The sequence below is a fragment of the Podarcis cretensis genome (genome assembly GCF_951804945.1).
Source record: "Podarcis cretensis genome assembly, chromosome: Z".
Lineage (NCBI taxonomy): Eukaryota > Metazoa > Chordata > Lepidosauria > Squamata > Lacertidae > Podarcis > Podarcis cretensis.
Window position 1 is genome coordinate 48619642 of NC_137184.1, and position 18231 is coordinate 48637872.

The following is an 18231-nucleotide window of genomic DNA, read 5'->3' on the forward strand; positions in this document are numbered from 1 at the left end:
AATAATTACCATGTGGTTAGGGTAGATCAACGTGTCAGTGTCCACTTATCCCCAGTGTAAATATGACATATCGGCAAAAGTCGGAAATTGAAAGATAACTATAGCACGTACACGAAAATCGATTTCAGATTTGAAATCAACATTTAAAGAACATAAGTACAGTTGAAAAATCTCATGCAACAGAAAATGAAGAGAGAAAAAATGTTCCTGTGTTTTCAATGTGTGCATTTTAAATATATGATGAAGGAATATTCATAACCAACCTTTCTGTTAAAAATTGCCCAGTGTGTTTAAACAAAATGTAATAACCACCATCACAAAAGCAGTTTTTTTAAGTAGGTGATGTCTCAAAAAAGGTGCAACCAACAAATGAAGCTCTCCTGCCACCTCAAAATTGCACCTGTGGCCAAGGAACAATACCACAAGGGTTCAAACTAGGATCCTGCATCTGCTGTTTATGCAAATAATGCACAGAATGCATTTTCATAGAGCAAGAATATTCAAAGGAGCTCCTCAGCTAGTTGTCTCATTCCTGTGTCATGTTTTCAGAAGAAACAGTTTCCTTCCCTGTTAGGAAAATGGTAGTAATAACTCTCCATATACCTCAAAAGCCTCTGAATTCCAAATGCACATGGATATTCTTTGTGAGGCAGAAACAGCTTCATAGCAAGCTGATTTCAAGCAGAAAATACAAAACAATGAGAATTAAGTGTTGGCTGAGTAAAGAGCAAGAAGAAAGGGGAAGGGCTACGTGCCAGCGAAGGGTACGATTAAAAGAAACAAGGCTATTGGGAGGGTTTTAACCATTTTATAAACAGCAGACAGCTGCAATCTCACTGACATTCTGACTAGAAGTAATTGGCAAATAAGAGCTGCCTCTCTAACAAAAGACAATCAAAACACAATTGAGAGGAAAGGTGGAATCCTTCCCAACGATACTGCCAAAATTACTGATATTAAAAACTATGGCAACACTTGGATATGGCAACAGAAATATGCTAAAAAGTGATGGGAGTGTAACATTCAGCCCCTTCTGATCCATAAATTACAAGCATGTGCCTCAATTCTTTTGCCAAACCCATGATTCTCTCATCAGCTCATCAAGTTTCACATCCTGTTTTAAGACCAAACAGGCTTTAACAAACATTGTACATAATGTAATTGATTTGGCAGAATCCTCACAATAGGCTACATGCTAAACAAGTTTGTCAGTGCATGAGTGATGAGCTTCTGTACAACTATAGCACCACCCACCAGAGGTTGATAAACAAAAGGCAGAACATCCAAAACTCCAGGAAAAAAACCTTATTTGTCTTGAGAGAACAAACAAGCACTGAGCAGTGTTAATGTATTAAACATGATTCATTTTGCACCAAAACTCATACCTCTCATGATGCACCTCCCTTCGGAGCACAGAATGATCCATACCGTCAGTATTGGTAGCTCCCCTGTTGACAAAACAAGATAAAGACTTTAAATGCTCTGGTTTTTAAAAAGGAAGCATAGTACCCTAATGCGCCATGTCATCTTAATAAATCATGTGAGCATAGCTCACTGGAGTGGGGATTATTTGCCAGTGAAGTCAGTCACAATGCCAAGACCATCCATTGTTTAGTTGTGAAAATGAAGCATTTGTTTCTCAACAATAGGTTTGCTATTCACCAGTGGTGTCCTGGCAAACTTTGAAGCACAGGAGCTCTCCATGACAGCCTCCACAGCCCCCAAGCAACATCCAAAACATACAGGCAGTTTGCGTCCATCCATTTTATACATATAATAAACTAATAGCAGTACATAGCATAACGCCCAGTGTATTAGGACCTGCTTACTGTCCTCCAGAGATGAGTAGGGATCTAGTGAAGGGTGGTGGGTGGCTAGCATGTTGGAACTTAGCTGGTGGGGTTCACATCTCTGATAAGCTTTGGGGCAGAAACATAGTTACCTCGGGAATAGCCCTATTAAACTCAGTGTTCCAACTTCTTAGGTCCAACACTGAGCTTTAGCAAAAGGTCTTCAGCCAGCTGAAATACAACCTTTAAAATTCAATTAGAAATGTAAACAAACTTGCATAGAAATATTACAATGGCTACCATGAAGTAGGAACCCCATCAAAGGAAATAAGGGCTGTATCCAACCAAGTTCTACTCAGAGTAGACACAATGAAATTTATGGGCTTAAGTTAGTCGTGCATATTAATGACAATGGGTCTAACTCCAAGTAGAACAAGCACTAGATACAACGCTCCGTATCCAGGCTCTGCTTGAGTATTTTCCTCCATCTCCAGTTTCCTCTATGCGCTAACCTGTCAAATGGTAATACAACTTAAAAGATTTGTTATCATCTTATTCACTTGTCACAGCTAACAGTCTGTCAAATACCCCGGTGCACTCTCAGATGGCATCATCAATCCTGGTCTGAAAATAAGCCAGTGTGGAAGAGCAGGGTTCGAATCCCCATTCAGCCATTAAGCTTCCTGGGTGACCTTGGCCAATCACCATCTCTTAGCCTACCCTACATCACAGGGTTGTGGTGAGAAGAAGAGAACCATGTACATATGTCAGGAGTGCTCTGATGGTGTTTCCTGCTTGGCAGGGGGTTGGACTCGATGGCCCTTGTGGTCTCTTCCAACTCTATGATTCTATGATTCTACACCAACTTGAGCTCCTTGGAAGAAAAAGCTGGTATGTAAATGTAATAAATAAAAGTCCGGGAGCTGTGCTCCAACTGTTCTTGCTGTACCACATTCATTGCAGTACATTGTAAAGCCCATTTCTCTTCTTCAAACACATACTTGTAAGAGCCGAAAAGGCTCTCAAGTGGGCCCAGAACTGAAGATCTGGCAAAATAGCAAACATCCCATCTATCTGCTTTAAGAGACACATTAAGATTATTCAAATAACAAAAATCCCCTTGTGGAATAAAAGGGGGGGGCATTTAGCAGAATAACTGTCAGGCAGAGTCAACAGTCAGGATCAGAGAATGTCATCCTTCAAGAGTCAGACAGCTCTCTGGGCTGCACTTTCCTCTTCTGAAAATCCATATGTTAAAGCAGCTTAAAGGAGCTTTGATCGGGTTTCCTTTCTACTGCCAATGCAGACCTATAGCGACACTCACAATATCACCTACGTCCTTATTAAGACCTTCCTTCCCATAAGCAATGCATACCTTCTCCATTTTGCCGCGAATGGAATTTTATATAGAATCCAGAAAGACCAAAACCAGTTATATTTCAAAGCAAGCCTGAATAAGTTGGTGCTCATCTGAAACTGTTTTTCATGTCCGCTGCTAATATTCTGGAAATAAAAATCTCTAGTGATGGAACTGAAGTTCAAAGCAGAGGTAACATAGGAGATTGCTGTCTACGCCTTTCCCCCTCCCTGCTCATCTGCTTGAAAAAGGAGTTACAACAAGGAGACAGTCATACAAAAACTCCTCCACCCCAATCCAATCTATATGATTTGCAAAAACTATTGTAAGAAACTAGTATTTCTCGTCAGGATACGATTTCTGCTAACAAGAGTCATATCAAAGGACATAGATCTTAGCAAGCAGGAAGCTTTTGTTTCCCTACCATCAATAAGTTAGAACTCACCCTGGATGTGAGACAAAACTGCTTTGCTACTTCTGTGGTGATCTATGCAAGCAAGAAAGGCTGTCTCAATAATCAGCTGCCTTTCACTGGCGCACTACCAAGGATCAATGAGTTGATTCACATGTGCAAGGGAGAAGACTTCGATCTCCATGCAAAGGGGGGAAACAAGCAAGTAAACACATGCTTATGATTATAAAGCGCAGCTCATTTTATGTTGTGCAATTTGCATGAGCTGGGAAGCTAGTGAAGGGCAGCGGAGAGAAAGCAGTAGGGTCAGGCAAAACCATCTCCTATCACATTATGAAATCTCATTACTGTACCTGTGTTCCAAACACAAGATGTTTCATCCCTGTTATGCATGGAATAGAGTTATACTGCATATCTCTCAGGATTTTAATCTCTCTCCTCACCCTCAAGATTTTTTCATGGAGCTCAGGACAGTGCACCTGGTGTCCCCTATTTTCTCCTCAATACCACTCTGGTATTAATTAACAGGTTGGGTCAATTAATGCTATCTCTGCCCAAGATGATACAATGAAAGCCACAGAGTAGGGGTTTTAAAATATTCTAGGTCTCTTGATACCTTGTCAAATATTCTATTCCCCTACACCAGATCCATTTCAACAGACTAGTACCTGTCCAATGTTTCGGAGGGCATCAGGTTGGCTATCTGCATTTGCTGTGTGACTGAGATGTAGAGATGTGCAAACTCTCAAGGGATTTCATCTTTAAAAGTTCACTAGTAGGATACTGAAATGCAAGCTTCAAAATAAGTTCTCTTCACACCACCCCCCTGCATGTGTATAAACTCAAGCCTGACATATCTGTTCTGCAATGTTAGAATGGCTGACTGCTCAGCATTCAAAACTGCACATGCCAAACCTCTGCACTGTTTCACCATGAACCATCTGGCCCACAACTCATAAAATAGCCTTAACAAGTGACCAGAACCCCACACATTATAATGTTATTTGCCTAGACATATTAAAAAAAAATGAAGCCACATATACAATACATATGCTGGGTAGAAGTTAAAACTTTTGCAATGTAATAAGTGATCTGACTCCACACATGCAATACTCTCCAAAAATAGATATAAAATTGATGCAAAATGAATTCCAACACCTGCTTTAGTCTAGGAGGAAACAGAGAAATCTCTGCACAACCTTTTTAAACTTTAAAATAAATACCATGAGACAAAAAATATGAGAGACTTGAGACAGTCAATAACCCCTGCCATTAAAAGCAATGAAGGTACTTAGTATTATAACCAAGATAGAAAATTGAAATTAGACATTAAAGCTCTTCAGCCCTCTAGAGAGGTCCCTCACTTTCTACTATACTGCTGAGTTCTTGAAAAATAATGTGTTTTATATTCTATAATCCAAAATATACATTTCATGGCAACTCCAACAGCCATAGCGTAAACCAAACTTATGCTTCCGGCAAAAGCAAATATTCAGAAGCTTTTAACAAGCACAAAGAGGGGAAAGGGGGACACTTTTTCCTCTGTACTTGGAACCCTCTAAGCTCAAAATTGCACTTGACAAAACCAGCTGCTGCACAGCAATTTGCATTTGCTCTGGCGTGACACTCTTCTCCAGCACCAAGCTAAAATTGGATTATTTCATTGTCTAAGTACACAGGCATCTGTACCCTAAAGAATCCAGGCTTTTAAGCATGTCTCCATCACAAACCTTACAATGTGAAATCATCATGGAAAAACCCAACTAAATATTTCGGTTGCCTTTATAATCAAACACTAAAGCAGGATTATGAAGACACACTCACCTGATAATAAGTAAAAAGGACAGGGCAAAATTCTTAACCTAGATTGAAATTCCACATTCTGGGTGATAATTCACTTACACACTTAAGCTTGAGATGTTAGAAATTTAAAAGGTCTTTCATTTTCCTCACAGTGTGTGTTGGTTTTTATCCTGTGGACTGCAAGGTAAGATACAACTATAAAAGCCAGCTTTTTAAGACCATCAACCTGTGACTGTTCTGTTCTACTGCCTTCCCCCCCCCCCCCCCAGCCTTTAAGCACAATGAAAATTATGGGAGGGCCTGCCAAATTCATATACAAGAGCTCATGCTAATGTTCAGAGATGAAATGCTCTCTATAGAGAAAATTGATCTTACAACTGAAATATTTTAGAACTCAAATGCTGAATTAATGTGCTGCTTTTTAGTAAAATTGTACTGTCATCTTTGTATACTATGAGCTGCTTTGGGTAATTTGCTGGGGTAAGAAAGAAGCTCCAGAAATTACAGTGGAACCACAACTTATACTTATGTGTTCATAGCTTTAGGCATAACATCAAAAAATAAACATAAATAAATAGAGAGGGGGTAGGAGACCCTTGCTTACTAGGTTCTGGAGGCCCTCACATGGATCCAATTGCAGGCATCCAATGTATCTTCAGACCTCCCCAAGAGATCTTTCGTGAGCCTCCAGAGCCTGATAAGCAAGGCAGAGGGCTTAAAAGTGTTTCCCATGTGAGGTTTTCCTGCTCTGGGAGGCTCCTGTGAGATTTTGGACAGCCCTGATCTCACAACATGTTTGATAGTGGGGGCAGTTGGGGGGGGGAGCACTCTGAGTTTGTGCAATTTTGCCCTTGCACACAATCCCCAGATTCTATGCCATCTCAGTCTTAAAATGGGCTACTTTGATATTGGTCCAGCCACACCTGATATTCACAATTTCTGTAACCAAATCAAAGTTTGCTGTGCAGTTAGCTTTCACACGGTTATGAAGGACATGGGGGGGGGGGAGATAGGTCTGGGTGGCCCAACTTTTCATACTAAGTGGGCGGCAGGAGTACTTTGACACAGAACCTGCAGGCTGCGCGTTGGACCACCAGTTACCAGTTTACATAACACACAAATATTTAGATACTCACAAAACTTCTCTCCACATCCTCTCCAACATATGCCCTTCTTCCCTCCTTGCAAACCTGCAAGTTGAACAAAAACAGATGGAAACTCTCAGACATGGGGAAGAAGGCACCCTTGCACAGCAAGCTCTACATCAAGAGTCCGATACCAGAACCAGCCTACATTCCTTCCAGACTACTAGTGCAGATGTTCTTCATCACTCTCTCAAGGGAAAGGAGGTAGGCTAAAGGATTTTGGAGCAACATCTGCACTGTGGTTCTCAAACGGTGTGGCACAGTGCACTGGTGCAGCAGAAGAGGATGGCAACTGTGGCAGGAAGATTCAAGGACAATCAGTACTATAACTTGTGAATGATTTATGTTCATACGTAGCTGCATTGTTTTATACTTTATGGATATCCTATGTGTTTTATGTCATATACTAAGCATTATTAGGAGTTGTTGCTTTTCATTTTGCAATGTACTACTTATTAATAAGGGACGCAGGTGGCGCTGTGGGTTAAAGCCTCAGTGCCTAGGGCTTGCCGATCGAAAGGTCGGCGGTTCGAATCCCTGCGGCGGGGTGCGCTCCCGCTGCTCGGTCCCAGCGCCTGCCAACCTAGCAGTTCGAAAGCACCTCCAGGTGCAAGTAGATAAATAGGGACCGCTTACCAGCGGGAAGGTAAACGGCGTTTCCGTGTGCGGCTCTGGCTTGCCAGAGCAGCGATGTCACGCTGGCCACGTGACCCGGAAGTGTCTCCGGACAGCGCTGGCCCCTGGCCTCTTAAGTGAGATGGGCGCACAACCCCAGAGTCTGTCAAGACTGGCCCGTACGGGCAGGGGTACCTTTACCTTTACCTTTACTTATTAATAATAATTTTAAAAAATGATGTGGAGTGAGCAATTTTTTGTTCTGAAAGTGTGGCCCAGAGAAAAACATTTGAGAACCACTTATCTACACAGTATGTCACACAACACCCCAGAATATGTTCCAAGCAGTTATCCACATTTGCATTCAAGGCACACATAAGGATTCTCTTTGATCAGTTACCAGCTCATTAATTCTTATGGTCTTAAGAAGGCCCATCAGCTGTTAAAGAAAAACAAAAAACCAGCAAGTTTGCAAATTAAAATATTTGCCCAGAAACAAAGCTAGACCCATTATGGCACAGGGGAGATACCTGGGTTTGAAAAAAATGTTTGAGAATCAGTTAAAGAACATGCACACTAAAGCAACAGGTGTTAGAATAGAAAGGAAAACACTGGAAAACACGCCCCCTTCAGCAAGCAGGACAGATATAGCCCCATCTCCAGTTCTTAGCAAAGCCTCAACAACTCCTTGCCTGCCTGCTATTCTGGAGGAATGTAAATGGTCATAACTGAAGTACTGGGTTGAGCAAAGAAGCTTCCTGCTGCTTTCGGCTTTCCAAACTGTGCTATCAAGTTTAGGCTTGAGAAAGAGGCTGGCATGGCAGAAATCATAAAAGCCTTTGCTTTATGGGGAAAGAGAGTAAGTAAAGAGCATAAGCCTACCCTCATTTTCCATCCATCCCTAGCCTATTCCCCAGCTGGGTCAGCAGTCATTCCCTCCCAACCCTACAGTTACCGGGGGGGGGGGGGGACCTTTCACAAAGTTTGATCTCTTGTGGGCATATGCAGCGGCAACCTTGGCCAACTTCATTGCAAGGCTGGGTGAAGCAGCAGACGTGTGCGCACACAACCTGAGCCCTGCTGGCAAGGACGCCAGTCTCACAACCATCTCAGACTTGAGGAGGCTGAAACAAATAGTTCCGCTCACAACATGTTGCTACAGCAAACAGCGGAGGCAAAGAGAAACGGGTTGGAACAGTTTTATTTTACTAACTTAAATTCCAGCCAACTGCTTTAATTACTTCACAAACACTTCTTCCTGAAAGAAGTTAGCTGCAGGCAATTTTGATAAATGGAAGGAACACAAAGCAGGAACCATGGAAGAGTTGGCAACATGCATCACTTCCTGTCAGTGGTGGCCTCTTGGTGATTTCTACTCACCCCAGGTGCCCCCCCAGTCTCAGCCCTTGTACTCAGTCTTTAATTTATCTTACTACTATAAGGGAAACATACAGTACAGGAGCACAGAAATTAGATTTCATGAAGTTTGAATGTGGCTGTATGTCAGAGGTAGCCAGGTTGTGGACCTCACAAAATGAGGTCTGCTTGACCAGCAGTGCATAAAGCATTCCCTGGATCTACCTGTTAATTTGAGCCCATTAATTCAGCCTCTTTAATATTCAGGGAACACTTTCCACTTACTGACCCTTGCTGAGAGTCTCTTGCACATCTGCCATAGGATCACAGAATTTTGCAGCAAGTTCTTAGACATGCCCTAAGGCAGTGGTATTCAACCTGTGTCGTGGCACCCTGCGGTGCCTTGAATGATGGTGAGGGGTGTCACAGGCAACCCTGGCCTCGGTCCCTCTTTCCTTCCCTCCCTCCTCTGATGCCATCTCGTGTCTGATTCCCAAAGACTTGCTGTTTGTTGAAGCCCTGGTTACAAGCTCCCCAGGCAAATGGTGTCTCTGGGACTGGCCATGGGGTGCTGGTTGCCAGGAGCTGAGGGGCCTCAGAGTAAGCAAGCAAGCAAGTGGGTGAGGGAGCCCAGACAGCCAGTCCACCAGCCCCTGCTTTTGGGACTATTCCCAAACAAGTGACAAGTGAGAGGTCTGGCAGGTAAGCGACACACTGGTCTTTCTTCTACTTGCTGTGTGCAAGGCCTGCCTGGGAGCTGGGTGCCTGGAGCCAAAGGAGAGACTTTCCACCATGCAGACCTGGTGGCGCCTGCAGCTGCCACTGCTGCCTCCCAAGGTGAGTAAAGTGCTGGCGTCACATTCACCTTTGCCAGTGTTTGTCAGGCTGCTAAGGCTGGGGACATCTTCTTCCCAGCCCCCCCCCCGGGGGGGTGAGGAGGCACCTCTCTTTGTGGGGGTGGGGGTGGAAGCAGTTGCCCAGAGGACTCCCAAGGGGAGGGGAGAGGAGGCTGAGGGAGCACTCCACCAGGGATGGTGTTTGAAAAAGGGTGAGGGACTGCCAGCTCTGCATGCAAGGGGAGGAGGGGACATAACTGATCTCCTGAGCCCCACAGGGGAGCCACAGAAAGAATGTAGTTGGTCAAGGGAGCAGTGGACCCAAAAATATTGAAAACCTCTGCCCTAAGGTGCGCACTTTGCTCAAATAGAGCACTAGCCAGGCATGTTGTCACACTTGAACCAAGAGAGTCACCCCTAAAACATGCCCAACACCCTCCTGAAACTGTGCAGTGTCGGGGGAGATTGGTAACAGTGAGCAAAGCATCTATTCAAGGGAGCTATTTGACCATCACTGCTCTTTCTGTTGAAAGCCTCTCAAACATGCTTCTTCTGAGGCACCACTAGAGCCCCAGAACATTGTAGGAAAACCACAGCCATAAAGGAATAAATATTTAATAATCTAACCAGGAGGCAAGTGCTTTCCTACCATGGGGCTTTGGGTCACTCTCAATTCCCATGCACTCAAAAACATTTTTCAGACTGATCGCTACCATATACAGGCACTACTAAAAAGCGAACCATAGGAGAAAGCAGGCATAATAATCGCTCACAAGCAAAGAACCAAGTAATTCACATTTGCATGCAACACTGTCAGAGTGTTTAGACCACAGCTTCTCAGCTATTGTCATGGCAGCAGAGGATTATTATAGGCTTGCTGCAGCAGACAATACTTTACCATTCCCAGAAGCTCAGCTTATTGCCAATACACTGAACACAACTTGGGAAAGGGAAAAATATATATATATATTGGCAAAGAGGCCTTTGTGCTGCCATTTAAGAAACTCCAGGGCACAATACTGTCAGTGGAGTTGAATACTGACCCTTGCCATTATATAAGCAACAAATCCACTTGCAATAGAGGAAAACTTAGTCCTGGCCAGGAGCAATTAAGGAATTATTGCAGATCTCCCCTATCTTATCTCATTCATATTGCCCCACACATTAAATACTACGTAAAACCATATGACTGGTTTTGCAAAAAGGGTGCACATTAGCAGTGAAAAATGTATATATTTGTGCTATGTATATGTATATATCCTTCCAATGCAGCTCTGTCCACTCCCCCCTCCAGCCCAAAAAACCTGTCTCAGGCATGCCAACGCCACACCCTATTACCCTGTAATGCAAAGGTCAGGCAATATAACAGAACAGAGATCTCTCAGGTAAGAGCACACAAGAACTGCAGCATTTGCAAGCAAACTTTGGGCAACCAGGGATAGATGCAGATCACCACCTAGGGCACCCTGGTGGGCGCTAGATGGAGATTAAGACTTTGGCTATGACACACACTTAAGGCAAGTTATGTTTCTTTCTGGAGGTGCTACTGTGTATTAGAGATTTATGAATTAAAGATATCCCCTTACAGAAGGTTTCACTATCAAAAGAATGCCCTTAACACAGGCAGCAAAGGCAAGTACAAAACAGTGACGCAAACAGGACAGAAAATTAGCCAAGTCCTTTCCTCTGGCAAGAAACTGCCTGGAGCAACCGTAAGGAAGCAGTGAACTCTTTTTTAACCCTGTTTGAAGCAGACTCTGCAGGTGGCCAGTCTGTGTGAGGAAATGTCAGCACTCCCCTCCACCACCTTTATGAAAGGCTGTCTGTGCAGAACAGTTAACACAATGCCAGGCCTTGTCAGATGTATCGTGCAAGGCAACGAGATGTCACGAGATGTCACGTAAAGATGAAGGGCCTCTCTCAAACTTCTTCCTCCCCACCACTCCAGCCTTCAGCATTCATTCTTGTTCCTCCAACACAATACTCTTCCATCTCCAGCCTCAACTCCAAGGATGGGGAACCTGTGGCCCTTCAGTTGTTGCTGGGATAGCTCAGTTGGTAGAGCATGAGACTCTTAATCTCAGGGTTTGAGCCCCACTAGATGACCCTCCCTTTCAACGCTACAATTCCATGATTCTATGATCTCCCCTTTTCATCAGCCCCAGCCAACCTGCCCCATAGTCAGAGATTATGTGAGTTGTAGTGCAGCAACAAGACCTCAGGTTCCTCATTCGTGCTCTACTTCATGCTACATTCATATTGTCACAAGACATGCCACAGCTGATCACGCAGCTCAGATTTTGGGCGGAAATGAAGCCACCCTGTGAAATGCTGCAACCTCAGACACTCTTCACATTCTGCAAGAAAATAAGAAGTATCTGCGACCCCTGGAGCCAACTGCTAATTCTAGGAACAAGTAATAATTCTTAAACTGAAGCTTCACATGCAAACATCACTAAGAAGCACCCAGTTTTCCATGGTACAGCAGCCACCAATCAAATGCACCTCTTAACAGCACAATTTCCTCAGAACACACAGAGAGGTGTTCTTCTCTGTAGAGCGCTTAGCACATTATGGGTGATAATTCAATGTTAAGTTACAGCTATTACTTAGAATAGAATCACAGAATCATAGAGTTGGAAGAGACCACAAGGGCCATCGAGTCCAACCCCCTGCCAAGCAGGAAACACCATCAGAGCACTCCTGGAGCTGCTGCTATATAACCAATCACTGTCTTCTTCAGAAGGTCTATAAGAATAGGAGCATGTGGAATTTAAAGATACTACCCAACACACTTCTATGTAGGCTGGCAATTGGAATTTGGGAGTTAATCTATTTGGGAGCTTCTGATTGAGTATCTATGGCTATCTGTACTGTATGCATTTTTCTATATTCTTCACCCTTTTTATATTAGAAAACCTGAGCTTCCAAGAACAAGTGGGGATATGGATGTCAGTAAATGGCCCACCCAGAGAAGGGTGTGTACAGGATTCCTATACTGACGTTCAGGGTGCCCTTCTAACTCTATCATTCTATTATTCCTGAAGCAAAGGCGTGTATGTAACACAGCTAAGTTCACTGGCATTTGCAAGGACACCAACATTTAAAAAAAGCTACATTTAAAGATTATTCTTACACACCACAGTATAGAAAGCCTTACTAACAACACATTTGTTCCTCTGCAAACTCTGGTGGAAAGTCAGAATACCTGAAGCAGGCTTCTGTTATGAGACACTACGAAAGTCCAGAACTATACAGACTACAGCAATTCAGACACTACTTACAGGGCCAAGCACACAGAGCAGGCATATTCTAAATGAGCCCCTTGAGAATCCATCATAAAACCTATGAATGCAACCTAAAATCCAGCTTCAAAAGCATATGCTAAGCAGCTGCAAGTAAAATGAAGCCTCATCTTTCCTACAGTGCAAGTAAATACATCTTGAGTAGCTAAGAAGCATTCACACCAGAATCCCAGAACACAAGGCATTCTCATTTTCAATATTCTGGAATCTATTTTGCCACAGGAGGACTTTCTCTGCAGATGGGTGAACAGGGATACCAAGAGTGCTGGAATGGAACCATGTTCATGACATACGTTTTCATTCCCCAGTATACACTGGACGGGATAGAGGAAGACTTCTCTGTCCTATTCATCATCACTGCACCCCTACCCACTTTTCTTGGAAAAAAATGCTGCTGTGTGAAGTTAGAAAACATTTTTAAAGGGTCTGGAGTCTATTCATTACTTAAGACTAATTGCTTTAATGGAAATACAGCATAATATTGATTCATATAACTTTGTTTTACTCACAACTTCTGGTGAGAATTGAAAATGGAGTGGGGTAGAAAATATTATCATCCCCAGCCCACTTCCTGTCCCCCCCCCACCTGTCCTCCCCCCTCCTCCTGCCCCCAGCACAGCAGAGATCAACCTGAAGAGAATATGAGGTGGGATCTTTATACTCAGCTAAGTGTTTTTTACAGGCCTTTCTCTCTCAGCCATATCCTCGCCCAATGTGGAACAGGGACCACACATATATTACACTGTAACATAGCCTAATGCATCTATACTTTTCTCCCCTGCTTGTTTAAACCACACACACTTTATACCGCTTTGTTCATACTGCAATAGCTTTAAACTTTAAAATCAAAATGGTCAGGACAAAAAAAACCAATCGAGCTTTCCCTCATTACCCATGCCTCTTCATTCCCTCCTATTCCCTGAACTGCAAGTTTCAACTGCAAGCTCCCTAAGCTTGTCTTCTGTGTCCATTAACTGCATGAAACACCACATAATTACTGACACAACTGTACTGTTAACCTCCCATAATTTGCCACAGCAAGATTTGCAGAAACTCTACAAAAACATCACTGACAATTTTGCAAAAAACAACATCCTCCACACTTCAGCCATGGAGCCAAACACCCTTTGTGAAGAAAGGAAGGGAAAGGGTCAAATTCCCATTATTCAGCCCTAATAAAGACAAGAGGGGTCATGGCAGGTGGGGCAGGGGGAGAGGCTGCTCTTAAAGGGGGAAGATAGGTATGTGGGATGTTGCAGAAGGAATAGCAAGGCTGGTTGATGTTTTTAAAGGGACAGCAGCACTTTAAACAGCTGTGCAGCAGAAACTGAAGGAGGGGAGATATGTTTTAGTTTCCATGGAAAAGTAAATGAAGGTGAGGAGCAACATCTGTGCATGACCATCAGAGTAGGATAGCTGCCTCAGGCAGCTGATTTTGGGTGACATAAAAAGGGCAGCAAGCTGTTAATGGTTTTAATGTATTTTTTATGGACAAAGAGCAAGAAAGTACCATAGCTTGTTGGATTTTCTGCTTCATGTGCTAGAAGAAAGTGGCAAGCCTTGGCTACCATGCACCTAGGGCAGCAAAGTGTTTTAGTCTAGCTCTGGGTAATTGTGTGAGACTATATTGTCTGCATGTCTATGTGCAGTAGACCTTAACGGCTCTGGTTCAGGATTTCCCACAATTTGGTTTGCAGCACTAAAGGAAAAGTCAGAAAGAGAAGAGACTGTGAGGTGGATATGGGCTAAAGAAGCCACAAATCCAATTCCTGCCAATTCTCATAAGTTGGGAAAAGAAGCATGATTTCATAAAGTGGACATTTATCAAGTTTGTGCTTGTTATTCTGATGCTTTCCCTACCCTCCACTTTTGTAAAGAAAACAGTGTACACTTAAATTCTAAGAATTAACCAAACTATAATGTTTAAGTGCCTTGTCTAGGTTCAGAAGGTTCTCTGCTTCACAATTATTATTGGTTTTCGTATGAATACTAAACAATTAATTAGATTCCATTTAGTTTTTTTACTATTCTAAAGGTAAAGGTACCCCTGACTGTTAGGTCCAGCCGCGAATGACTCTAGGGTTGCACGCTCATCTCGCTCTATAGGCTGAGGGAGCTGGTGTTTGTCTGCAGACAGCTTCCAGGTCATGTGGCGAGCATGACTAAGCCGCTTCTGGTGAACCAGAGCAGTGCACAGAAACGCCGTTTACCTTCCCGCCGGAGCGGTACCTATTTATCTACTTGCACTTGACATGCTTTTGAACTGCTGGGTGGGCAGGATCAGGGACAGAGGAACGGGAGCTCACCCCGTCACGGGGATTCGAACCGCAGATCGGCAAGTCCTAGACTCTGTGGTTTAGACCACAGCACCACCCGCGTCCTTGTTACTATTCTAGACCAGATTAAATCAGCAAACCTAAAAGTATATATTAGCATGTCCAATTGAATTCACATTGGGGTCACTTATGGGGTTACTTATAAACCTGCAGCACAATCCTAGCCATACTAACAGTGTAATCCTAACCAAATCTATTCTAAAGTAAATCTCACTGAATTCAGTGGGACTTACTCCCAAGTAAGCGGAGTTAGGATTGCAGCCTAACCTGGGAATAAATCCCATTAAATTTAATGAGACTTACCTCTCAGTAGATATGCTATGGATTTTGCTGTAGTAAGGAAGTAAGTTACAATGAACTTACTGGGATCTACTTATTGAACTCTAGTCTCCCAGGTTTTACCAGCTCTCTAACCGCTACACTCAAGTGGCTCTCTTTGTGACCAAACACACAACAGCTCAATAACTAGAGACTGGTTGACAAGAAAAAACATGAATTACCACCTCACTGCATCCTCCAACTTCCTGTGGCCTCTAACTGGCTGCTGGCAGCCTTCATGGGATATCAGAAAAACTCAGGCTGTCCTATGCAAGTACAGTATTCCTTAGGCCTTTAGATTCTGGGTAGCACAGCATAGTGTGGTTGCTGTTGTTTTCAATTATTGCACACCAATTATTATTTTTAATACGTATTTTAGCCAAACTGTCCTGAGCAATGGTGTGCTTGGGAAATGAATGCAGAGCAATCCTGTTCGTGTATACTCAGATGTAAGCTGCTGTTAACTCCGATGGGACTATAGTGTGGAGGGCATCCATCTGTATTGAGAGACAATGGAGAGTGCCTCCTCTGTGGAGCACAAGGCTGAGCAGGGTGTATGGAGGTCCTGGGTTACTGAAAGCTAATTTCAACCAGGGTCCCACAGTTTGACTTTTAAAAAGAAGAGTAACCCACACCTAGCGCATGCAAAGTGACACCTCCTCCCTCCTGCATAGCTCCTATTTCCCTGAGATTAAGTGCAGATGACAATAATGGAGAGAAGAAGTGCTCAGACTCCCTGGAAAAGACCCTGATGTTGGGAAAGACTGAGGGCACAAGAAGAAGGGGACGACAGAGGACAAGATGGTTGGACAGTGTTCTCGAAGCTACAAACATGAGTCTGACCAAGCTGCGGGAGGAAGGAAGACAGGAGTGCCTGACGTGCTCTGGTCCAGGGGGTCACGAAGAGGCGGACATGACTAAACGACTCAACAACAACAAAACCCAGAAGGGCAGCTGGTCTCTCCAAAACAGCCATCCTAAACACCTGATGTCCTTCGAAAATAATTACAAATTTCTGCTGAAGCTCCTTTCTGCATCTGATGATCCTACCTCCGTACCTTAAAACAGCACTCGCCAACCTAATGCCCTCCAGACGTTTTGGACTACAATTCACTCTGGATGCACTTAAGAGTACTTGGGTAACATTTTCTTTTTATGGCTGGGGGTTGGAGATACTGTACAGCTTCTCGCAAAGAGTGCACTTGATCTTAGGTACGCCTCTGATGAAGATCAAAGGGGAAGGATCCAATTCCAAGCTATTCCTCCTCCCCCCAAAAAAACCCAAACCCCCCCATTCAGCCTTTGCAAATGGAGTGAGCATTCTAAGATTCAGCCCCTCGCTATATTATTTTTATTATTTGGATTTGAGGGGAAGTGGACTCCCCCCCCCATGAGCTAGTGTATGGGGTAGGGGCCAGCCCTCCTCCCTTCGCCCCTCCCCTCCGGACGGAGAGAGGGAGGTGGACCGACCGCCCAGCCAATCGTATCGCCCTCCTTCCTTCCCCGCTCCCCGGAGCGCGCTCAGCCAATTAGCGTCGCCGTCCTTTCCACGCTGCCTCCCTGCTCCAGCCAATGGCGCAGAGGGACACAAAACCGGCGCCGCCGCCGCCGCCGCCGCCCCCGCGGCCCTCCCCCTCCGCGTCCCTCACAGAGAGCGGCCTCCCGCTCGCCCCCCCCCCGCGCCGTCGCCTCACCCGCGGCTGCCGCCACCTGCTGCCGCCAAGTCACTAAAGGGCCCGGGGTCCCGAGGGGGGGCGGTGGAGGAGAGCGACCGGGGCCCGATCCGCCGCACCTGATCCGCCTCCTCCTTCCCCCTCGGCGGCTGCGGGAGCTTTTCGAAAGTCCTCCCGAGTCCGGAATCGGGAGCCACGCCCCCTCCGTGCCTGAAGCCACGCCCTCCTGCGTCACCAAGATGGCGGCGCTGCGCTTGCGCGACGCTGGAAGGGAGGGAAGCGTGAGGGGGAATTTAGAGGGAGAGCAGCGGACTCCGAGTTCGAATCTCGACGCCACCGTTAAGACGTCGATGCTCGACTATTTATTGTAAAAGTAATGTATCAGGTCCAGTTTGAGACAGGCAAACTCAACTCCACACTAACACAAATAAGCTTTTCTTTTTTTCTGGTCTTTCCTATTAACATCTACATGAAACCACTACATGAAATGGGGTTATCTGGAGGTTCGGAGTGCGTTGGCAGCAATATGCTGATGACACTCAGCTCTATATCTCCTTTACATCTGCAGGTGAGGCAGTGGAAGTGCTGGACCAATGTGTCTGGATGAGAGTCAACAGACTGAAGCTAATTATTATTATTATTATTATTATTATTATTATTTATACTCCGCCCATCTGGCTGGGTTTCCCCAGCCACTCTGGGCAGCTGCTAACAGGTTATTAAAAACATGATAAAACATCAAACATTAAAAACTTGCCCAAACAGGGCTGCCTTCAGATGTCTTCTAAAAGTCAGGTAGTTGTTTATTTCTTTGACATCTGATGGGAGGGCGTTCCACAGGGAGGGCGCCACCACCGAGAAGGCCCTCTGCCTGGTTCCCTGTAACCTCCCTTATCGCAGGGAGGGAACTGCTAGAAGGCCCTCGGAGATGGACCTCAGTGTCTGGGATGGAGGTGAAGACGCTCCTTCAGGTATACTGGGGTGAGGCAGTTGAGGGCTTTGAATGTCAGCACCAACACTTCAAATTGTACTCAGAAACATACTAGGATAAGACTGAGGCACTGTTAGTGGGTGGTTCCCTGGACCAGATGGCTGGGAGGTCGCCTGCTCTTGATGGGGTTACACTTCTCTGGAGGAGCAGGTTCGTAGCTTGGGGGTCCTCCTGGATCCTTTGCTGTCGTTCGAGGCTCAGGCGGCCTCAGTGGCCCAGAGTGCCTTCCATCAGCTTTGGCTGGTGGTCCAGCTACACCCCTATCTGTACAGGGATAGTCTAACTACTGTTGTC

General features: G+C 44.7%; 1 protein-coding gene across 3 annotated transcripts in view; it reads right to left on the bottom strand.

Moving 5' to 3' along the window:
* Nucleotides 1-17164, bottom strand: part of LOC307208211 (kelch-like protein 13) — a 79954-nt gene extending 62790 nt beyond the window's left edge. The window contains exons 1-3 of one of the 3 annotated variants that reach the window (XM_079962779.1): nt 16968-17164; nt 6499-6552; nt 1386-1448 (exon numbers count right to left, since the gene is read on the bottom strand). In XM_079962779.1, the coding sequence (XP_079818905.1) occupies nt 1386-1448; nt 6499-6527 (92 nt within the window). In that variant the 5' untranslated portion in view covers nt 6528-6552; nt 16968-17164. The remainder of the gene's footprint in view (nt 1-1385; nt 1449-6498; nt 6553-16967) is intronic. The other 2 variants (XM_079962775.1, XM_079962776.1) reach the window with 2 other exon arrangements.
* Nucleotides 17165-18231: the final 1067 nt, after the last annotated feature.